Raw genomic sequence first — 24,742 nt, 5'->3', positions numbered from 1 at the left:
TGTTTTAAAATTAATAATGAGTTTAAAATTAATAACTGTCTGAAACATACCAAGTTTAATTTTAAGACCATTTCTCTTAAATAGGGTTTAGATTCCATAAATTCGTTTCATAATCAATAAGGAAATTAAGGAAATTAGCTTTCAAAAATTTAATTTTTGAATATGAATGTCCGAACGGTACTTAGGTTCAATAGTTGCCTAATACAATTCTATGCATGATACTTAATAAGATTTCTGAATCAATAAAGTGATTTTTTTTTCAACTAAATGTTTGCCTTTATCTAGTCACCAGTAATTTCAAAGAATCTTAAATAATATCATATTTCATTTTAAGCATAATCGATGTTTTCTTACAAAAGTTCCTATGAATTTAAGTGCTAATTATTTAATAAAACGTAAATTATAAATGATTTTCCTTACTATGCTGCTTTATTCAAGGATTTTTCAGATAAATTACCAAAATATGTATGAACCTTGAATTATAATCCAACTTCAACTTTCATCCTTTCATTAATAAATGATGGACCCATGTTTGGGTGGAGCCAAATCTAACCGCCAATCATAATTGCGAGTCATCCTGTCCATAACTCAAGCTGGAGAACATGTAAAGAGGTAAAAAGTGAAGAGGAAGATTTTACCAAGAAAAGGGAATGTGGTTATATGCTCGTATCAAAAAGAGTCGCAGATCGAGGAATTATATTTTTTCTAGTCATATGCAGATATGATATATGATTTAAAATTAATTATAGGAATCATGATTATTGATGCGACTGTGGAAATTGTTGCCGAGGTGAGCTTTATCATAATTATAATTAATTGTGTATTTTCAATAATATTCGTAATAATCGTAGTCTGGAAATTACACTTTCAGTAAAATACAGTTCTATTGAATTACATTTCCAGCATTTAGTATTAAGAATCAAAGCTTAGTTATAATTTTGATAAGTTAATATAGTGAAAATGAAATCAAATGTGTTTATTGAATTATATAGGGAATAAATATCAGATTTGATATTCACACAGATATGGTAATTTCAGCGTTTTCTTTCAAAAAGAATTAAACACTGTAATTGTCATTTTATTTAAGAAATTAAGAAATTTTCATTTCATTTAAAAGATATGAATATTTTTGCTTGATATGATTATTTTCTTGAAGCAATATAATTTAACGAAATATAGAGAATTTAACATAATTAAATTATCAGAACTCGAGAATTCTTCTTCTTCTGTTTTCGCCCAGCATAATAAGTTTGTAATAATGTTTCATATTTTATGTGCTGCAATAAATTAACGAAAATTTGTTTTATTTAGTTTCAGAACTGGGTTGAGGTAAGGAACTGTATGGTTGTATCACCTTAGTTTTTCTTTTGTAATTACATAGTTTTGAATACGATGTACAATTTTTTTTACTGAATATATATAAAAAATTAAAATATATGCTAAAATTTAAGAACATCTGTAAAGATATTGGCGTAGGTCATATCAACCTGGTTTTCTTGTTATATTTCTATGATAAATTAAATACTACATAGTAAACAAATTTGGTGTATATGGTGTATAGTTGTGACTATTTTTGGTGTTGATGTAAACTAAACTTTTTAAAGTGCATGCAGTCACATATTTTACTTACTTTCTCACTGTTCTATTTATTCATTTTTTGTTTGTTTGTTTACTGACAACACATATTTATAGCTTATTAGCATCAATTTATGGTTCATCGTAGAAATATTTCGCTTAAAGACGAGCACTTTTTTAATAATATATTTGTTTTTCTGTTAAACAATTGTTGTTTTATCAACTTTATACAATTTTTTTTGCATGATAACACTCCCACAGTTCTGTACTTGAAAGTATATTTAGCTTACTTTAACACCAAAAATGATGGTAACTATTTATATCAAATCTTTTTTTCCTCAGTAGGAGTAACAAAAATTTGAAAATCTTCTCACAGTAGAAATGAGTTATAAATTTAAAACTTTATGAGATAAAAAACTAACTATAAGGTACTGACTTAAGTTATATTGACTTCATTTATTTTTTAAGATTACAACTAAATGAATTATTACGACTGCAAGCACTCAACAGTCTGCTTTCTGTATAGTAAGATTAAAAAAAACAAAACTATAAAAAATATTATAACTATGAGTAAAAATTTAAAACTGTGCTTAAAAATTTGAAACTATGAATAAAAAATTTAAAACTGCATTTTAAAAAGCTGAAAAAGACTAAAAATTTAAAACTCAAGACATAAAGATAACTATAAAACATGAATTCTAGGTCATATTAATATGATTTCTTCTTTTTAATCACATATAAATGAATTATTAGAATTTGCAATCTCTTTAAAGTCTTCTTACTGTATAAATCCTTAAAAAAAGGTTAAATTCACAGCTGGGGCTAAAATTCGCAGTTTGGAAGTTTATGTTGTTAATCTCAAAGAATTTTTCTGTAATAAGAATTTTTCTGCCATAATGGCACTCTGGTAGAATTGTGTAACACTTTCATATACAGTTGCAGGATAACACATCTAATTATTGAGTAGCAAATTAATAAGTACGATTCTTACGGTACACTGCAAAAAAATTTCGAGTACCTAAACGCCAAAAATGGGGACAATTACTTTACGCCACAGTGGTGTAGTGAAATCCAACTCTCGGATCTAGGTTTTTCACTACACCAAGAATGTTCATTTACACTACTTTTTCTGAAACAGCAGCCACCATTTTGTAATTCAGCAACAGAAAAATTTATAATTACAGCAAGATATGAAACACATATGCAAGGTTATTTTTGGGATGCAATATAAAGTAAGGACCATTAATTTAGGATACACACGTGTTCTAATTCTTGATATAAAATCAGTTTGTTAATCAAGTGGATAGAGAGTATTCTAAGCTAAATTCGAATTAGGCTTAAAAAAATGAAGTGAATAGAAATTAAATATTATGAAGTTAATATTTAATACGATTAACACATTTAAATAAATCTTTTTATCAGAACACAAGCTAAAAACATACACAGTTTTTTTTATAACAGTTTACTTCTGTGGAATGTTCAGGCATCGTGCGAGGCGAAATCAAACTTTCACCTTCCCTGCTCGATAAACAAAAACGGTTGATGGTTTCCTAAGTACGCTAAAATTGTCGAAAATAATTCATGAGTGGAGTAAATGCATATGATCTTGGTGTAAGATTTTTAGTTTTATAGGGTTTAAAATTAACTGCACCCATTAAAATGTGTATGGATGCTCGATTCAGTATTAACTTCAAATAAAACAATTTTTATAGTTTTTCAACACTAAATTCAATTCGGTATTACACCACAGTTTTTGCAGTGTAGAAAAGAACACTTTTTATTTAACACTTTCGACCATTTTGTAAATGTATTCATGACCTTTTATAAGAAAGAATCATATAGGTTTATTTGTTACAAGGGTCATTAATATCTTGGAAATTAAAAGTGTCAAAAAGATGGCAGGATACACAGTTAGTTCCAGTATTTCTCATAATTATTTGCTTTTCTTAAACTTTTTTGTCAAAAAACTTCACTAGTTATTATAGAAAAGTAGTGAACAATTCAAAATTTAATACTTTTCTTCATATAATATTGATTCAATTTTCAATTCTTTTTAAAATGCTCTTTTATTAAGGTATCTGACTCGTGAAAAAACATGATTTCGAATTGAAATTGACTTTATTATACATTTAGAATCCCTGTAATCTTTGTTTTCTACAAATACTTTACTTTTGTTTGTACTCCAATTATTTACCAAGTTATAGCAGTTTTGAGAAAGGTGATAACAGTAGCTAGACAAATGATTTAGTCTTTAAATGCGTTTATTTCAGAATCAGATTTTTTCACGCTTTACCCGATATTTTTCACCTTTAACGCTATATCTCATATTGTTTTTAAAATAATTGTCAAAAATTTTTTACGAGTGTTTATGATTCTAACACACATATGTTTTTAGCTACAGACTAAGAGAAAAAAGTAGAATTTCATTTTTTATGCATGTTTTTCGACAAAGCCAAATGCGAAAATTTAAAAAAAATTTGCTTATTTTTACTCCATGGATCCCTAATTCAGAAGTATATGCATTTGTTTTTAAGATAATAGTTCAAAACATAGTTGATAGCCTTCTAAATAAAATTCCAAAAAGGACTTTTTGTTTTAGGTGATAAAAATTTTTTTATAGTGCTTAGTGTACATGCAAACAAATTTCGTAATTTTACCTAAAAATAGCTTTTTTAAAAAATAATAATAACAACAATAATTTTTTTAGCTAGTTTAATAAGTTTTTAATCATAATTAAATAAGTGAACTAGTTTTTTAATATTTTATATCTATATTTAAAAAAAAGTTGTTAGAGCTAGTCGGATAAAAAACGGACCGTTTGTTTGAAAAATTCTTTACTTTTTCGCATTGTTGAAACATGTTTTTAAATGTTACAATAAATATCGATGCGTAGCTACATTAGCGTACTATTGTACGCGAATACCCTATTTTAGAGGGGTGGGGGTAATATCATACATTAGTTCTTATTCCGTGCTAAATGTTTTCAAGAAAAAGATTTCATTTAATTATGAATTTAAATACTTTTTCTTCATTTTTGTGGAAAATTGCTTCTATCTCAAAGAAATCTTTTACTAAGATTACAATAAAATTTTAACTATTCACAGTATTTGCTCAAGAAGGAAGTTGAATTTTGAGAAAAATTCTATTAAAATACGATACACATATAAAAATGAAATTTTACCAACAAATTATTTTGAGGTAATAGATTGTAAACTGTGCAAGATCTGAACATAGTTGTAGATATTATGATTGAAACAAATATAATTTTAGCAGTGATTGAAAATTGAATAAATTAATTTTTATTAAAGTTTGTTTCCCTAAACACAGTTCAATCCAATGATCATCACAATGATATTTCATCAATATGATCCATACACTGCTTTTATTTTTCGACTGAAATTCAAACCAGTAGCATAAAAGAAAAAATCATAAAAGAGCATCGTAAAAAGATTTTTGGTAGTTATTTATGAATCAGTACTATTTCTTGAAAATTATAACAAACTTTTAGGTGAATTATAGATATCTAAAACAAAAGCTGCATTGTATTCAATCTACTCAATCCGTCACTTTGGATGGATCACTTATAAAATTCCTTTTACCGGAAAATCCACTTTTTACAGTAATTTTTATTTAAATAAAGTGATTTAGTGGTTTCACGCTAATCATTACTGTAAAAAGTACGGTATATCACATTTTTTGTTTCGTAATATATTCTGATAAAAATGGATTTTACTATAAAAAGTACCGGCATCTTGAGTGCCGGTGCTTTTTGCTGAGATTTGATCCGGAATTTTCTACAATGAGTGGTTAGCTTTTTGTAAGGAAAGTGTTCATTTCTTGAGTGTATTTTGCATTTAAACTATTTTGTAATTAAATTCGGCATCAGAATGATTTATATTCTTAGCATTAAAAATTTTGTCTTAAAGTAAATGCTTTATTTTTTTTTACAACTAATACCGTCGGAATAACATCATAAGATTCAGTTTGAAAATTAGTTTTACAAATTTTAACCTCACAATTTATTGGTCAAAAATATTTTCTATGAAAGTCATTCTGTGAAATGGTGTTTTTATTTTTTCAAGTATAGGCCTTCGCAACTTTTGCTTGTTTATAAAAATTTATCGGTTTACCATAATTAAGTGCATTTAAGAATTCAATTTTATGAACTTTCATCGTGAAATCTACAATTTTTGGGTATAAATGGTTTTGAAGAACATCATTCTGTAAGATTTTACTGGATACTTTAAGATATATTCTGGAGCTGAGCTTCAATTTCTCTTAAGCATTCGTATTTAAGAATCGAGTTTGATCGAAACTGGCCTTACGTAAAAAATACGGGATGGATTTAGAAATTAATTTTACGGATTTGCTTCGTTAAACCTATATTTTTATAACAAAAAAAAATATGTACATATTTTTAGCATTGGCATTCAAGAATCGAATTTGTTTATGAAGATAAGACTTTAGGTATAAAATGTGTGTTAAATTTGAAAATTAATTTTTCAAGTTTGTTCCGTGAAACCTATATTTTTGTAGCAAAAATATTTCCTGCCAATTCATTCTGGAAAATGATGTTTTCTTCTCATGAGCTAATCTTTCATTTTTTCTAGCATTGCTCTTCAAGAATCAAGTTAGTTTAAGTAATTTAGAAGTAATTTAGAAATAATTTCAGAAATTTACTCTGAAAAACCTCTATTTTTTGAACAAAAGAATTTTCTATGAATATTATTCTGTAAAATGTTGCTTTCGACGATGGAGATGAGCTTTAATTTTTTTCTACCAAGGACGTCTAAAAAATCGAGTTATGGGTTGTTTATGAGTAGAGCCCGGATTTTGATGACCTAAAAAATCTCAACTAATGCCCTTAAAAAGTGCAAAAAATGCCTTTAAAAAGTGCAAAAAGTGGCCTTAAAAATGCGGAAACTGCGCTAAAAATGCCATTAATAAAGTAAAAATATTGAACTAAAATAATGCTTTACTCTTTAAAATTATTATGAGTCATTTAAAACATATAAAGCAATGCAATACTTGTTCTACGCTAATTAAAGTTTGAAAAATATGCTTTATATCCTAAAATAACAAAAAAAAAAAGAAAAATATATTGACACCAGAACATTTTCATTTTGTATAGAAACTTTAATGAATATAACAACTTCCATATCATAATATTACTAAATATCAGAATTACATTGGATTATTAAATGTTTTTTGATAATTTGAAATGTAAACGAGCGTCTCTTGTCTGAAAGTAAATTTTCATTCCTGCAGAAGCTTCTTTCAACGTCTACTGATGTTATAGGTGCGTACTTGAAAAAGACGGTCTCACTTACTGACAATTNATTTTTGATTTATATCACGAATTTATTTGTTTTACTAGAATTAATTTGTTTATGCAGGTTTTTCCATTGCAATTCACTTATTTCAATTTTTAATAGACTTAATTATAGCCGAAATTTTAACCTTTTTAAAGAGATATCAGTTTTAGCAATTTTATCTTAAGATTTTATACTGTAGCACATTTCTAATAGATTTAACGAATTACATGTCATTTATTTGAATTCAAATTTATTTTAATGACTTAGTATTTACTAAAAAGATGAAATTTTTTTTTTAAAAAAAGTTTTTATATGGATTTGAATGATTGTTTTGAATTCTTAGAATTTTGTGCATTTACAATGTACCTAAGTTAGTAGCGAGCGAAGCGAGTTGGTTTGCGAAGCAAACCATATAAGATTGCGTAGCAATTTTCTGGGGGTGGCGAGCGTTAGCGAGCAGGGGGCGCAGCCCACTAGTATGTTTTTAAACGCTACAATGAATATTGATGCATATATGCATCAGCATACTGTTGTGCGTAAATATCCTAATTTAAAGGAGGGGATTATATCATGCATTAGTTCTTATTCCGTGTTAGGTGCTTACAAGAAAAAGATTTCATTTAATTATGTATTTAAATGCATTTCTTCTTCATTTTTGTTGAAAATTGTTTTTGTCTCAAGGAAATCTTTTACTAAGATGATAATAGATTTTTAACTATTCGAATCTTACACTGAAAGGTTATTAAAGTACGATACATATATAAAAATGTAATTTTAGTTGTAAATATTATTATTGTAACAAATATAATTTTAACTGATGTGACAGAAAAATTGAATAAATAAAATTTTACTAAATTTTGTTCCCCTAAACACAGTCTAATCCAATGTTTACTAATGAATGGATATTTCATCAATATCCACACACCGCTTTTATTTTTCCACTTAAATTCAAACCAGTAACATAAAAGAAAAAAATCACAAAAGAGCATCGTAAAAAGATTTTCGATTGTAATTTATGCATCAGTACTATTTCTTGAAAATTATGACAAGCTTTTAGCAAACTATAGATTTCTGAAACAAAAACTGCATTGTATTCAATCTGTGAGCACTGTAAAAATGTTTAGATTACGGTATGAAATACCGTCACTTTGGATGCATCACCGTAAAATTCATTTTACCGGAAAATCCATTTTTTACAGTAATTTTTATTTAAATAAAGTGATTTAGTGGTTTTACGCTAATCATTACTGTAAAAAGATTTTCAGATAATCAGATTTTTGGTTTTGTAATATGCTCTGATAAAAATGAATTTTAGGTAAAAAATATTGGCCGGTTGATGGCCGGTACTTTTTACTGAGATTTGATCCGAAATATTGTGTAGTGAGAGGTTAGCTTTTTGTAAGGAAAGTGTTTATTTGGAGTGTATTTTGCATTTAAACTATTTGGTAATTAATTTTGGCATCAGAACAATTTATATTCATAGCATTGAAAAGTTTGCCTTAAAGTAAAACCTTTATTTTTTCCCAGCTAATATCGTCGGAATAACATTATAAGATCCAGTTTAAAAATTCGGTTTTCAAATTTTAACCTCACAATTAATTGGTCAAAAATATTTTCTATGAAAGTCATTCTGCGAAATGGTGTTTTTATTTTTTCAAGTTGACGCCGTCGAAACATTGGCTTGTTTATAAAAATTTATCGGCTTACCATATTAAGGTGCATTTAAGAATTCATTTTTATGAACTTTCATCGTGAAATCTACAATTTTTGGGTATAAATAGTTTCTAAGAACATCACTCTGTAAGTTTTACTTTATTGTTGTTGTTGTAGTAGTTCATTTACGTCGTACTAGAGCTGCACAATGGGCTATTGGCGACGGTCTGGGAAACATCCCTGAGGATGATCCGAAGACATGCCATCACAATTTTGATCCTCTGCAGAGGGGATGGCACCCCCGCTTCGGTCGCCGGACGACCTGCACGCGAAGTTGAGCACTTTACGGTAGAACAGTTTAACGAGGACCAATACCGCACACATCACTGGGTCCCTACGCAGACTGATTCAAATGGTCACCCACCCACACACTGACCGCAGCCATTGATGCTTGACTTCGGTGATCTGCTGGGAACCGTGTCTTAATGATCAGTCCACAGCGGGACAAGTTTTACTTTATATTCTGGAGCTGAGCCTCAATTTCTTTTAAGCATTCGTATTAAAGAATTGAGTTTGATCCAAATTGGCCTTCGTAAAAATTAATTTACATATTTAATTATTAATTTAAATTAAAATTAATTATTAATTTTAATTATTAATTTTAGAAGTTAATTTCACGGATTTGCTCCGTGAAACCTACATTTTTATAACTAAAATATTTTCTGCTAATGTCTTTCTGGAAATGACGTTTTCTATTCTGAAGCTGAGCTTATATATTTTTTTAGCACTGGCATTCAAGAATCGAATTTTGTTATTGAAGATATGACTTAAGGTATAAATGCGAGTTAAATTTAGATATTAATTTTACAAGTTTGAAATTTGCTCTGGAAAACCTATATTTTTTGAAAAACAGAATTTTTTGCGAATATTATTCTGTAAAATGGTGCTTTCTACTATCGAGATGAGCCTTAATTCTTTTCTACTAAGGATGCCGAAAAAATCGAGTTATAATTTGTTTCTGAGCATATTTTCACATGTTTAACGTTACAAGTCACAGTTTAGAAATTAATTTTACAAATTTGCACTTTAAAACCTAGATTTTTAGGACAAAAAGTTTTCTATTTCTGTAAAATGATGCATTGTACTATAAAGCTAGCATAGTTTTTTCTAGCATACGCTGTCAAAACTTCAGTTAGTTTATAAATATATGTCGCGTTTAACATTATAAGAGACAATTTAGAAGTTAATTTATGAATTTGCAGAATGAAACCCATAATTTTTGGGTTTAAGTGGTTTCAAATGTCATACTATAAAATGGTGTCTTGTAATCTGGAGTCGAGTTCTAATATTTTTTACCATTGGTTTGTTTGTTTGTTGTTTGCTCAACTTAACAAGAGGTAGTTTAGAAACTAATTCTTCAAATTTGTACTACGAAATCTTTAAGGTAATAAGTAATTTTTTATTAATGTTATTCTGTTACATTTTGGTAACACATTTGGTGGTGGTGCAAACACCATTTAATTACCAAGGTATACCTTGGTATACCTTGGTAATAAAATGGTGTTTATACCTTGTAGCTGAGCTTTAATTTCCTTTAGCATCGAACGTCGAAAATCCAGTTCGTTTATGAAAATATTGATACACGTTTAATGTTACAAGAAGCAGTTAGCAAATTAATTTTGAAATTTGAATCAAGAACTTATATTTTTTGGAAATACAGTTTCTACTTGTGTAATTTAGAAGAATGGTATTTTATACTAAAAAACTGTGCATTTTCCTACTTTATATGTTCCATTTCCTTTACTATCTTGGTTTCTATCGCGGATCATGACACACAATTCATGATGATTCAGATAACTTTTAAACATGGTTTAATTAAATTTAATTTTAAATTAGAAGTATTCTTTATATTGTAAGTGGAATTTCCTTTCTTTACCCTGTATAATCTAAAAATAATTTCTTCAGAACTTTGTAGCAATTTACTCTCGTAAACAATACATGCTCTGGAGACTCCTTTTCTTATCTAAGAGTCCTTGATACATGATATACATCATCCATTGACCCACATAAAATGACAAAATTTGTTCTACTGAATGCTCATGCCACCCGAATATTTTTTAATTTTTTATGATGCTCCGATAAGAAAACTTCAGGTTACGAAAAAAATTAGGGCGTAGGCACAACGACAATGACATTCATAACGCGAATTGAGTGGAGGTATAATCCGTATCTTATAATTAATTGTTTTTGTCTTTAATGCTGTCTTCTTTTTTCCGTGCATAGAGAATAATGTCATTCGAAGAAATGTTCTGGAAATACTGTGTTCTTATGGGTTTTGTCTCATGGGGGGAACTTTGCCTACGTAACTGTGGTAAAATAAGCTTCTAAAATTTGGAAAATTTAGTGATTTTGTCGTAACACGTAAACAGTTTTAGATTAAATACTTGGTGGATAAGTTTCAATTGGATGCTTACAAGGGCCGCCATCTTAGGTAAATCGTGGCATTTTTCGATTCGAAAACCAATCATGTTCGACGCACACACACGTGACCTCACTTACAGGTATCCAATTGGATACTTTCACTTCAAGAAGAAATAGATCACTAATATCCAGACATGTGATCTATCACCTCAGCACCCATCTGATAGTTTATAATCAAGATGGAATGTTAAAGTTGAGCTGAGTTTCTCGACTTAAGTTAGAATGTTAATTAACGTGAAGTTAATTAAATACAACGCTNTGTGGGAACATGGAGGACTTTGAGACTCGACAGATTTAACGTTCATCAGTCACCATTTGCTACACAGGGAGTCTTCGGCCGGCGAGGATCGAACCCACGACCTCTTGGATATGGGCCCAGTGCCCTACCGACCAGGTTATCCCGGTCCTCCATCTGATAGTTTATAAACAAGATAGAATGTTAAAGTTGAGCTGAGTTTCTCGACTTAAGTTAGAATGTTAATTAACGTGAAGTTAATTAAATACAACGCCGTATCGCACAAAAATGTTTCTGAAATATAATAATTTCTGTTCAACGTTTCTTACTTAGATTATTATTTGTTTATGTATTTTATTGTAACACGTGATATATTTTTGTTTTGTGTACCTAGCAGCTTCGATGCATAATTTAGTTTGTTTATGTTCTACATGTCTTCGTGCCTATCTTTGTGTTAAGTAAGAAATATTCAATGAAAGAATTGAAATCTTTGTGAGAGAAAAGGAATTTTTTACTTAAGAGAATTGATACTTGACGGGCTTGGCTTTATCGAGATAGAACGGCAAGAACAGTTGATAACGTAAACAAATTCCACGTTTCAACAAACAATCAGGATCGAGATATCCACACTACGTCACTTATCTAACTTATTGTCAATCTATATCAAGATTATCTAAATAATCTATATCAAGATTATCTAATTAATCTATATCAAGATTATTTAATTAATCTATATCAAGTTTATCTAATTAATCTATATCAAGATTACCTAATTAATCTATATCAGGATTATCTAATTATTCTATATCAAAGTTATCTAATTAATCTATATAAAGGTTATCTAATTAATCTATATCAAGATTATCTAATTAATTTATATCAAGATTATCAAATTAATCTATATCAAGAATGTCTAATTAATCTATATCAAGATTATCTAATTAATCTATATCAAGATTGTCTAATTAATCTATATCAAGAATGTCTAATTAATCTATATCAAGATTATCAAATTAATCTATATCAAGATTATCTAATTAATCTATATCAAGATTATCTAACCAATCTATATCAAGATTATCTAATTAATCTACATCAAGATTGTCTAATTAATCTATATCAAGATTGTCTAATTAATCTGTATCAAGATTATCTAATTAATCTATATCAAGATTATCTAATTAATCTATATTTTTATAGGATAAACTGCTAAATACGTGTTTTGCCTTAAACACGCGAAAAGGCATGCAAATAAATAATAAATAAACAAATAATAAAGCAAACAAATAATAAATAAAAATTGAAATTATTATAAGCTTTGTTTATTGTGTTGGAACAAAGGGCTTTCAGTTTTGTGCATGATTTAAGTGTTATTTAGCACTGATTTTAAATTATTTACCTTTTTTTCGCCTGTTCGAAGAACATGAATTCAGATAGTATACTTATGGGACAACAGAATTCACCAGACAAATATTAAAGAACAACCTTTTTATTTTTGTAGTTTTTTTGTATCTCTTTCTAAAACAATAATTTTCTCTTTATTTAATTCTGTTTCATAATTATTAACTTTCTTATGGGAAAACGATGGACATTAGATAATTATTATGGGGCAGAAATAGTTTGTAATTGGGTTTTAAAATTTTGAACTAAAATAATAAATGCGTTATTTTTTTTTTCACGTTTTGTTGAAGCCTAAACTTTGAAATCACACCTAAGTTTTTTTTTTGTATTATAATTTTTATTCAATATTTTTAAAATATTCTTAAATAGAACTTTACTGATATTTAGGACTAAGAATTTTATAATAATCCTTAGTCTTAAAGTCTATTTATTAATTCAATTGTAGTGGAAAGCAAGGCTGAAAACAGATTTTACTATCCTTAAAACGAAATTCATTGCAGATTCCTTCCTCAAAGCACAAAAATCGTACTTTCAGATTATGCAGAATTTTTGAGAACAATTTATTAAAAACTGTAGCTTTTATATAGATATAAAAAGAATCTCGTTAATTTTCTTTAAAAAAAAACTAATTTAAAAACGCAACATTTTTGCAAGAAAATTTAGTTGAGCTCTGGGACAATTGTAGTCCCCGTCCCCTTGTGTATGACCTTAGTGAAGAGCAACTGAAACTAATAGTAATAAGACAAAATATATTTTAATATAAAATTCAAACATGTCGTTTTTAATCCGTTGAAATCCAACAAAAACGAAGTCCAATTCGAAGCATATTATTCAGTTAACATATTATTCTAATTCGTGAAGTTCGAAACATAAAAAGGAAGATTAAATAAATGCTTTATCCATGCTATCATGTTTATGTGTTTGTTTATTATCGAGCCCTAAATGAGGTACATGATTAGTTCAACGCCCTATCGAAATTACCAACATGACCAATTCTTCTGTCATCGTCTGGGTTCATCTGAAAATTTTCCAACGAGAAAAGCATCGTTTGAGATCACATAGGGGGCTGTGCCAGTAGACAAATTAATAATTCATTCTTTGCAGGAGTTAAGGGTGTGGTCTTTAACAAAAGATTTTTGGCTTTTCCAGAAGTTCTTGTTCATTTTTCTTTCAAAAAACACCTCTATTTCTTTAGAGTGTTTCATTTATTTATTTATCACAAAAAGTTCATTTCTAGAAATTTAGTTGTTTAAGAGAAGAATTTTTTAATCTTTTGAAAGATAATACACGAATTATAACTTCTTCAAATGTATTTAAAATCATTAAAAAAATCAAAAACAAAATAATATTTTTAAAAACCACGTTTTTGTAGTGGAGAATAATAATTAGAAAACAAGAATTTGAAAAACGAAAACCGTGGGGTGCATGAAATACATAACAGTAACAGTATGTGTTCTCATGAGAATATGTGTATGTATATCTGTAATTGTATCTGAATGTGTATGTGTATGTGGATGTGTATGTGGAATATGTTTGTGTATATGCATGTCTATGTGGATGTATATGTGTATGTGGTTGTGCATGTGTATGAGTAAGAAAATATGTATATGTATATGTACTGTTATGTATTTCATGCGCCCCACGTTTTTTGTTTTTCAAATTTTTGTTTTTTAATTATTATTCTCCACTACAAACACGTGGTTTTTAAAAATATTATTTTATTTTTTATTTTTTTTTGTACTCACTTCCAAAATCTAAATTTTTTCACTCACTGTCACAAAACTTTTCAACTGACATGTGACACTAATTTGAAATAATTGAATCGACAACAAAAGACAATCGCGAAAATACTAATTTTGATTTAATTTTAATTTTATTTTACTTTGTGTGTTCTTTTTCTCTTCATTTTCATGCATTGTCATCCAATTCTGAACTATGTGCTAAATTTGAAGTCTGTAACTAATCGGGAAGTTAGTTTAAAATCGATTACAAAATTCCACCCGAACACACATACACGAAGGCAAGTTGGCAAACGTGGTAAAAAGTAAGACTTTTACGTAACAAGTATCATACAAATAGAAATACACTGTGTTTGCTGTGTATAAAATTGTAAATTTAATCGAAAATTGTGAAATTAGGAAATAATTCATGTAAATATTTGTTTTATAATTCTTCCAATTATTTTTAATAATTCTTCCACATTTGAAGTTTAAAATATTGTTTAAATACTCGAACTGTTTGTTTGATCTTCCTCCTTTATTCAAACTGCTATTATTTATATATTATTAATATTATGTGACTATTGTTTTTTTTATGAAGGAATACATTTATACTATGCGTTCTGCTCCATCTCGTTTCTTCCTCCAATCCCCACGAATACTGCATTCTTTCTTCAGTTTATCTGTGAGAATAGATATTACATTGAAAACTTTTCCATTGAAAGATCCCAACATATTTTATACTATTTACACATATTTGGTTTCAATGATTTCGCTCCTGATTTTATTATGATGAAATATATGAATCATTTTACTCGGTTACCATTGCAACTTCAGCGATGATTTTGTTTTCTTTTAATGAAAATTTAAATTTTGGTTGAAATAAAAAGGTGTTAAATGCTTTTTTTTTTTCAAAGTATTTCTTATTGTATTGCAAAAAACGGGATTCTCAATACTATTTTACATCTTTGTATTAATTATTTTATTTGCATATAGTGACTGGATACGTTTTAAATGAAGCTTATCATAACAATTAAAACTTATTTACTCTTTATTAATTATAAAATGGTTAATTAGTTTAGATACAGATTTAAATTTGTTTATCATGGGATAGTATTACTGGAGTGCTTTATAATAACATTAGTATTTTTAACATATATTTTTATTTTTTTACCTATTTACTTAGTAATAGGAAATTTTAAGTGTTTCTATACATGGTAGTAATTCAAAAATATGCAATTATAATAAGGAAGCCAAGTGGACATCAATCTTTAGCTGAACTCGACACTTTTATTTAGATACTTTATTACAGCATATATACATGTAAAACATTCTTACAAACGCATAGGACAGCGCGAAAAATATGCAAAATTGTTTAGAATTTCATAGATTTTAATTATGTTAAGCTCTCTATATTTTGTTAAATAGTAATGCTTTTAAAAATTCAATTTTAAGCCATTAACTAGGAATAATAATCAAAATCTAGAGCATAATGGTAAATGATGATAAATAAATATTACAAGTGAATAAATTTTTGTACGTAAGCATATGCCATGGATAGGAGGCGCTGTCGTTTGTCAGCTGTTGATGCCTGCAAGGGGCTGTTGCGCTGCCAAAGAAGAAGAAGAAGTTGTAGCATCTCAAATTAAAAACTCTTTCTATAAATATATCTTGAAAAATGTGTACATTGTGAATATATGACTTATTGAGGATATATTTTTTCTCAATTAAGGTTGAACCTGTACCACCAGATGGTTGCAACACGGGTACCACATTGGTTATTCCTCCTCCTGATGACTGGATGGAGGTGGAAGTCATTATGGGATTCAGAGTATGGCAGTTGATGTTCCTCGCTTTAGCTGGGCTCATAACCCTAAGTATGGAGTTAAGAAAATCTTTATTTTATTAAAAAAAATATTTACCCATTGAAAAACGTCATCAGTAGTTCAGTTTCATTTAAAGTCCGTTAAAATTAATTAAAAGCATTCGATTATGTGGTAATATAGGAAGATTTAATTAATAATGATGAGGATTAACAATATATAGTAATTTATATAATTACGAGCAGTTTTATAAGTCTCTCTTGTAAAAAAGCACATTATTTATAAAGTTATCTGCGTGAACAGTATGTAATTTCAGTTTGGGTAATTGTGATATTACTATTTTATTGTCATTTGTAGCAAACAAAGCAATATGATATAACGCGAGTCACTTTTTCTGTAGGTTTCAAATTTTTCGACTGAATCGCCTAACAGTTTGTTTCTGTAATAAAATGTCATTATTACGAGAAATATAGGATTGTCCCAAAAAATATAACGCACGCAGCGGCGCTCTTCTTTCCTGTTCTGAAATTTAAATTTTAAGATAATTTTATGTCCCAAAACTCATCGAAAAAACTACACTGGTGGACAAAATTAGGAGATGGAAAGCATTTTCGCACATTCATTCGCACATGCAAGATACCCGCACACCGCTCCACGTGTTTGACAATGGTTCCGTTAACGCCTAGAGGTACAGGCAGGAGGTCCTAGAGCCCTATGTGCGTCTTTTCAGGGGCGCTGTTGGCCCTGAGTTCATTTTTATGAACGACAATGCGCGACCACATAGGGCTCTCATGGTTGATGAGTATCTGGAAAGCGAGGATATTCAACGAATGGATTGGCCAGCCAAATTCCCTGACCTGAATCCTATTGAACATGCTTGGGATGCTCTTGGGAGAGCTATTGCGATGCGCCAACCTCCCCCCAGAACCATTCTGGAGTTAAAAATTGCTCTAGTGGAAGAATGGGAGGGTCTTTTACAAGTCCTCCTTAACTCCCTTATTAACAGCATGCATACTCGTTGTTCATGCTGTCTGTCTGTCAGAGGTGACCATACACCATACTAGAGGCAACACACACTGTACAAGCCTCACTTTTACTGTCATCTTTTATCCTTAAGTTCAGACTACATTGGATTTATTGGCAATAGGTCTTGCCAGTGAATGGCACTTTCATTTTTGTTTTGCATACTTTATTATCATGGAATAAGCTATATCTATACCAAATTTCATTTATTTATATTCAGTATTTTTTTAGATATGTGGGAAAATGTCTTCCATCTTTTAATTTTGTCCACCAGTGTATTATAGTGTTAGTTTTGTTAGAAAAGTATATTGCACAGGTAGTGAGTGTTAGTTTTGTTAGAAAAGTATATTGCACAGGTAGTGAATAATTACTTTTTATCAATAGAATTAAAAATTAGCGTCTGCTAACTTCACTGTTCTCCCGTTTTGAGAAGTGCCCAAATACAAACAAACATTTTGTTATATGTATAACAATACAGATTTTTAATAAATTAATTAGTCCACAAACTTATTTAAATATTCATTTTCAGTTGTGATATTGTGCTGTTTCATGAAGTGCAGAGTGCCAAGAACAAAACAAGAAATTGAAGCGGATTTCAAAAGACGAGAAATAACTAGACGCTTTAGATTTCTACTGGATCGCGTACAAATTGAAGACAACAGTCTAAGAACAGGTATGATCCCTTTCTGCGTGTTTTAAGTATGTAGATTCATTTTAATTATAAAAAGAAACTTTTTCTAGATACACTGTAAACAATTTGTGATCAAATCAGGGTAAAAAGAATTGGTACTCAAGGAGCCGGTATTTTTTGACCGTAAAATCCATTCTTACCGGAACATGTCAAGGAACAAAAAAACTGATATACCGCAATTTTGCAGCAATATTAACTGTAAAATCATTGATTCTCTCTAATTAAATAAATATTACCGCAAAAAGTATGGTATTAAATTTTTGTAAAAAATGGATTTTACGGTAAGATGGTTTTTACGGATGATGCACACAAAATGTCAGTACTTTATACGGAAATTTGAACCGGAAATTTTTACAGTGTAGTTGCACCATGAGAAAGTTAATAAACTAAAAAATATGCTTAACAACAAAAAAAAAAGGTTCATTTTATGAAGGGTCGAAATGAGTTAGTTGATAGTTTAAAATCCATCTTTCGAGAATTAAGGGCTTAATCGAAACCTCGATGGTGAATAGTAATTAATGATTAAAATATAAATTATAATATTTCTGATGTTTTGAAAGGAAGTTTTCAGAATTGGCCTTACTTAAGAAATGGGTAGCAACATAATTTAACAAAGAGCCAGGCAATAATTTTAATTATTGCAAATTACGAAGATTTTTTAGTTAACTTAGTAATTTGCACAAACAAAATGAAAACACCTTCTCCAGTTTGTACGCTAATGTGAAGAATATGCTTAGCAACAAAATAATAAATAAGTAATATGATATAATAAAAAAGTTAACGTAATATTATAAGCTCTATTATATTCGCCATATTAATCCGTCAATTCGAAGTTAATTTTATTAATTTAACTTTCATTTTTTAAAATTTTATTTGGGGTAAATTTTTTTAAGGAATGTTAGGCGTGTTTGATATTTGTTATTTCAATAACACAAACATGTAAATCTTTTACGTGAATGTTACGTACTTATTGTATTAGAATAAATTTTTTTTATAAAATTTTTAGAATTAATTTTTATAGGAGCGATTGAATCTCTTGCTTAAATAGGATTTTTGAGTCATTTGAGTATCCAACATAGATTTTGAATAATTTTCTCAAATTAAGCTCTTTCTACATAAGATAGTACAAAGATGATTTTGAATGTTTCTATTGCAATAAATTATTTTCCTAAATGCCCTGAAATGTTTTATTTATTTATTTATTTTAAAAAAGATATCATTTCATGAGAGATTGAAAAGCAAAATCAATTGCTTGAGAAAATAATTCTATAAATGACACCCCTCTTATGTCTTCCAATTTTATAATTTTGGTTTTGAATAAAATATGATAAGCACTTTCATGTTATAAATTGTTCCACAATAACATTTTTCAAGTCAAAGGAAATTTAAAAACTTGTTTTAACAGGTGTTTATAAGAAAATGTAAACGTAAACTCTATCGATAATTTCTTAAAAAATATTTTTGTTTTCCATACATTAATATTTATTGAAAAATTTTTGTGCAAAATTTCTGATCTTTTTTCATCTTATTTTATTTTTCTATAAACAAACTTTCCTGATTTAAAATTTGAGAAGTACTTGAAAATAGTCTTAAGTTGATGCTGTACATTTTGAGAACAAAAGTACAGCATCAACTTAATAATTAATTTGTGAATGCGAGTAGTAGTGGATTTCGCCAGGAAAGAGAGTGGAATAAAAAAATAAGTAAAACCAATAGTACCTTGAGAAAAAAGTATGGTCTAAGTTCTAGATTATGATAAAATTTGCCGTGTTTCTGGCTCTAAGAGAACACCAAAAAGTACATATGTGTTTGGCTCTATGGGTTACTTTTACCGAAGCGCTTTGGTAATGATTTTGATAAAATTAACAATGAACATGATAGAATTTGATAAATGTGCTAAATTTTGGTTATTTTATCCTGTTACTTTAGAACAAGGTATAAAAATAATTTATTCGGTTACATTTATTTTTCTGTTTTCTATTTTTTACTAAATGTGTGGTTATAAGAACAATAATTTTGAAGACTAGAATTTCTGGTAAACCATTACCATATGAACGAAAAAATTGCCAAATTAACGGATTAAATACCGTACATTTTGATTCCTAAAAAAAACCCAAAATTATGTTGTTTTTTTTTACCAGAAATGTTATTACTATATAGTTTGGTAATTTTACCAGAAATGTTTTCTCCATTCTTTAAGCAAACCATTAGTGAAATAAAAATGAAAACAATTTTATTCTATAAACCTATATTTATGTTGAAACTAATTGATTAGGGAGTAAAAAAATAGGTTAAATATGTTTTTTTAAAGGTCGATTGGGGAAGTAGTAAATTTACACAAGTTTTTATGAATTAAGAATAAAATTAATTTATCGATTGACATTTAGTGCTAAGAAATTTCAAAACTAGATACATAGTTGAAAAAGGTTTTTCATAAATATAGCAATTCTTTTTATGTGTCATGAGCTTTACAAAACCCTGAAATTGCACTATAGTATTAAATTTTGACGTACTTACAAATTTTTAACTTATTTTTTGCCAAAATAGAAGAAATTTTGAAACCAACGGTTTAAACTTCCGCTTTAAATACTGTATTTTGGTTAAAATTAATATATATTTTGATGCAAATCATTATTCTTAATTTTTGTTCCTTCGCAATTACATAAAATAAACACTATGTTTCAAATGTATAAATAATAAAAACTGGAATTTGTTTGCAATACATATTTTCACTCATGATGGTATATTTTATTAATTTCAGCTATTGAAAAGGTGAACGAACTCTACACTAATCGTGAAAAAATGAAACGTCGTAAGAAGAAAAAGATAGAAGACGAGGAGGAGATAATATCACAAGGCAGCAGCTATCTTTTTGAGGACGAAAAATTAACTATCAAAGAAAAAATTAAAAAACTACTTGGTTTGCTAGATGAAGAAGCTTCAGATATAGATTCAATGAAAGAGACAACCGATAAAAGCGAAGAAGTGTTTAAACGTAGTACATCAGTTGACGACGAGCTTTCTTCATTGCCAGATATCAAAATTATAGATTCTATGAAAAAACAAACGTCAGAAGAATCGTCTGATTCACCAAAGTTAGGTGAATCGAAAGTGTCTCTTCTGCTTGATTCTCCTGCCAGAACTCATGACACACTTTCTAGATTGTCATTTCTACAAGATTCTCCACCCCAACAAGTCCTGTCACTGCTACAAGACACACCTCCAGGCAAGAAGTTTTCGAGCAAAAAAACGGATTCGCAAGAATCTCACGATTCTGAGCAGTCAATCAAGAAACAAGATTCATTGGATTCTGACAAAAGTCCGAGAGTGTTGTTGAAACAGCAGAAATCCGATTCGCAAAGTTCAGACGGGGAGAAATTATTGAAGAAGTGTAAATCCGATTCACAAGAATCTGGAAACGAAAAGAAACAAAAATCTGATTCCCAAGATTCAAATGATTCGGACATCGTGTACTCTAAACCGAAGATCAAGAAAATTGTTGAGCTGCAAGGATCAAAACTTTCCCGTAGAGAGTCCGTTAGTGGTGACTCGGGTGTCGGATCTTTCCAGAAATGGCGAAAATCGACAAAAAACCAATCCGATAATGATTCCAAAAATACTCAATCCTTAGATGTTAATATGGGCTCATAGAAATTCTAACATTAAGTGACTGTGCCGTCTAGCTATCACGAGAACTCTTTCCAACTGTAAAATCATTTCTAAAGTAGAAAAACTGAAGATAAAATATATGATTCTCTTTACCTTAACCAATGCGACATAACGTTAACCCCACACGCCTATTCCAAGTGATTAATTTTCGTCACCACGGTTACCGTCAAAACGCGAGTCTGGTGTCTCAAGGAGTTCTCGTGATGGCTCGAAGGCATATGAATATATATTCTGCAATCACTATCCTTAACGTTTATTGTTATTGATCAGGGTCAAGGTTTAAGACAATAGGGATTGTATACGTACAGTGCGAAAAAAAAGTTTTTTTTCTTCCCCGATTGAATTTTGGCGTTTTAGGACTCAATATTAATGGCTCGAAGGGGTGACTTCAAATATGCCAATTAATAAGTGCAAAAGCTACGAAATCAAACTCGAAAACGTACTTTCTCTGATTAAACATGCAGCTTTTTCGATGGATTCGGATTTTTGACCGCAATCTGGGAAATATGGTCCCAATAATTTGGTCAAGAGAATACTCAAAATATTGAACCCCATAATTTAATTTAACTTTTTGCATATTTATATATATCTCGAAAACTATTTTAGCGAATTAAATTTTTTTTTTACACACAATTATAAAATTCGCTTATCCGAACATGAAAAAATTAATTTTAGTAAATATAGATTATTTTTTATTATTTTATTTAAGAGTGAACGAAAACATTCTGAATCGTAAGGTATGTAATTTTTTGCATCATTTTAAAGAATGTGATTTTACATGGCAAAATACAAAATTTGAATGAAATTGGTAGAATAGATCCTGAAAAATTAAATTTCAAAAAAGTCGGATACTTAAAATTTGATTTCTCAGGAACTATTTGACAGCAATTCTGATACATGATATTCAAAAGTGATTCAGAGTGGTCCGTTTATTTCGCGCACTGTGCATTTAAATTCGGAAAAAATCTTAACGAAATTTGAGGAAACATAGTCAATATGAATCATTTTAGGGGTATAAAAAGTATCGACAATGTCATCTTCGACAATGACAATGATACTCATTACAAATATGTATGTGTAAATAACAAGGACGGTGTTAGTAGCTCTTTAAATTAATTCTCTCTTTCCCAGACATTATGCATTTTTGAATTTAAATCTTTTTATTATGGCATTGAGATAGCACGCTATAATTTGTTCACTGAAATATTTGAAATGTTATCTTCATATTTACAATGCATTTTCACATTTTAATAGGACAAATATATTCTTTACTCTATTATAGTAATTTAACGAAAATTTCTTCTACAATTGAGAAAGCTATTCCTAAAACGAGCTGAATGATATGCATCACTATTTAATTCGTTATTTAATTTAAAACTAAATAAGAAAAATCTTAATGCAATTCTGAGATAAAATATTATATGTGAGGAAAGATATGCATTTATAACGAGGAAATGAGCATTTAAAATGCAATTATTCTGCTACTGTTACAATTTCATCTCAAACAAATTATAACGTACACTGTCAAATGTAACTGTTTCGGTAAAATAAGTTTCATAATTGAAGGGTTTGAAGCAATATACTAATAAACTGCTTTTCCCTAGGATGACATTTTTATACTAAACTGTTTATTAATGTTTTCAGATAGGTCTTTTATAAAGGTATTCAAGCACTTTCATGAGTTAACTGTTAACTGTAAACATTTTACTACTAACCACATTACCAATAAAAAGAAATATCTTCAAAATGTACGGTATCGTTTTACTGTCTCTTGCATTTAAAATAATCTGAGATGAATAAAGTACAGCGCGCCAAAAGAAAAAAAAGAAACGGACCACCCTGAATAGTTGTTCTAATGATCGGATCTTGACGTTTTAGAACTCGATCTTAAAGGTTCGAGGGGATAACCTCAGATATTAATTAGTACAGGCAATATATCAAGTTACGAAATCTGACTCAAAAAACGTACTTTCCGCCAATAAACATGTCTTTTTTCTGCAGATTCGGATTTCTAAGACTCAGGATATAGGGGTAGCCGCAATTTGGATAGCATGGTTCCCATATTTTGATAAGGAGAGCGATCCAAAGATTGGACTCCTTAATGAAAATTTTAGTTTTTCGGTATTTCGCCACATCTGAAGAAATTTTTAAGCGAATTGAAAACTTTTTGCACACAATTATAAAATTTGTTTATCCAAAGATAATTCCATGCAAAAAATGAGTTTTAGTAAGTATTTATTTTTTTTAATTTATTAAATAACAGTCGAAAAACTTTTGAATCGTAAGGTATACAATTTTTTACGTCATTTTAAAGTATGTAACTTTACAAGACAAAATACGAAATTTGAGAGAAATCGGTTGAATAGTCATTGAAAAATCGAATTTCAAAGTCGTCGTAGACTTAAAACTTGTTTTTTCAGGAACTTTTCAACCACTTTCGTTTAAATTTTGTATTTTTCCATGTAAAGTTACGTAAATTAAAATGACGTAAAAAAATTGAATACCTTACAATTCGACAATTATTGAATGAGATAATAAAAAATATTAAATATTACTTAAATTTATTTTTCGCGCGGAATTATCATTGGACAAATGAATTTTATAATTGTGCGCAAAATTTTTTCAATTCGCTTAAAAAGTTTCAGAGATATGGCAAAATACGCAAAAAATATAACTACTATTATGAGGCCCGAACTTTGAACCGCTCTCCTGATCAAATTACTGGGACCAGGAAGTGCACAAGGTTTTGCTGGTAAGTGGAACCCAGTTTAAGGTTCTTTCTCAGGATTTAATGGAATCCTAAGAAATGAAATAAATCTTATTTTAGATTTATTTTTCTTACAAATAATATGCATTTTTTGTTCGTATTTTGAAAAAGTCCAAACAAAAGTGCAATGGAAATTCTTTTTTAATTAAAAAATATGTGCACGCATCAAATTTATTTCATTCACCATTACATAAATATCATGTTTTTCCCGCTCCGTTTTTCTAAACAAAACTATGATTTTTAAAATTAGTGTATACATCTATTTTTATTAGTATCACAAGCGCTAAATGTAAATTTTAATGTCAACAAACTGTTTTAATAAAGTAGACCAAAGATACTGAAATTGGGACGTATTTTTCGACTAATTAGATTAGAAATAGGAAAATTGAAT

The 24,742-nt window shown here is 28.9% G+C and overlaps 1 protein-coding gene and 1 long non-coding RNA gene across 2 annotated transcripts in view; one reads left to right on the top strand and one right to left on the bottom strand.

The window, feature by feature from the left end:
- The first annotated feature begins 435 nt into the window (after positions 1-435).
- On the top strand, positions 436-22,464 carry LOC122269449 (uncharacterized protein DDB_G0280579-like). The gene is made up of 4 exons (XM_043042651.2): positions 436-790; positions 16,111-16,255; positions 17,754-17,897; positions 20,677-22,464. The coding sequence occupies exons 1-4, from the start codon at positions 722-724 to the stop codon at positions 21,564-21,566; spliced, it is 1,248 nt and encodes a 415-aa protein (XP_042898585.1). The 5' UTR covers positions 436-721; the 3' UTR covers positions 21,567-22,464.
- The window catches only part of LOC122269450 (uncharacterized), a 24,955-nt gene continuing 15,861 nt past the window's right edge, over positions 15,649-24,742 (bottom strand). Inside the window, exon 2 of the long non-coding RNA XR_006225193.2 lies at positions 15,649-16,251. This is a non-coding gene — a long non-coding RNA (uncharacterized lncRNA). The remainder of the gene's footprint in view (positions 16,252-24,742) is intronic.

The sequence above is a fragment of the Parasteatoda tepidariorum genome, chromosome 2 (assembly GCF_043381705.1).
Source record: "Parasteatoda tepidariorum isolate YZ-2023 chromosome 2, CAS_Ptep_4.0, whole genome shotgun sequence".
Taxonomy (NCBI): domain Eukaryota; kingdom Metazoa; phylum Arthropoda; class Arachnida; order Araneae; family Theridiidae; genus Parasteatoda; species Parasteatoda tepidariorum.
This window is presented reverse-complemented; position numbering and strand designations above follow the sequence as displayed.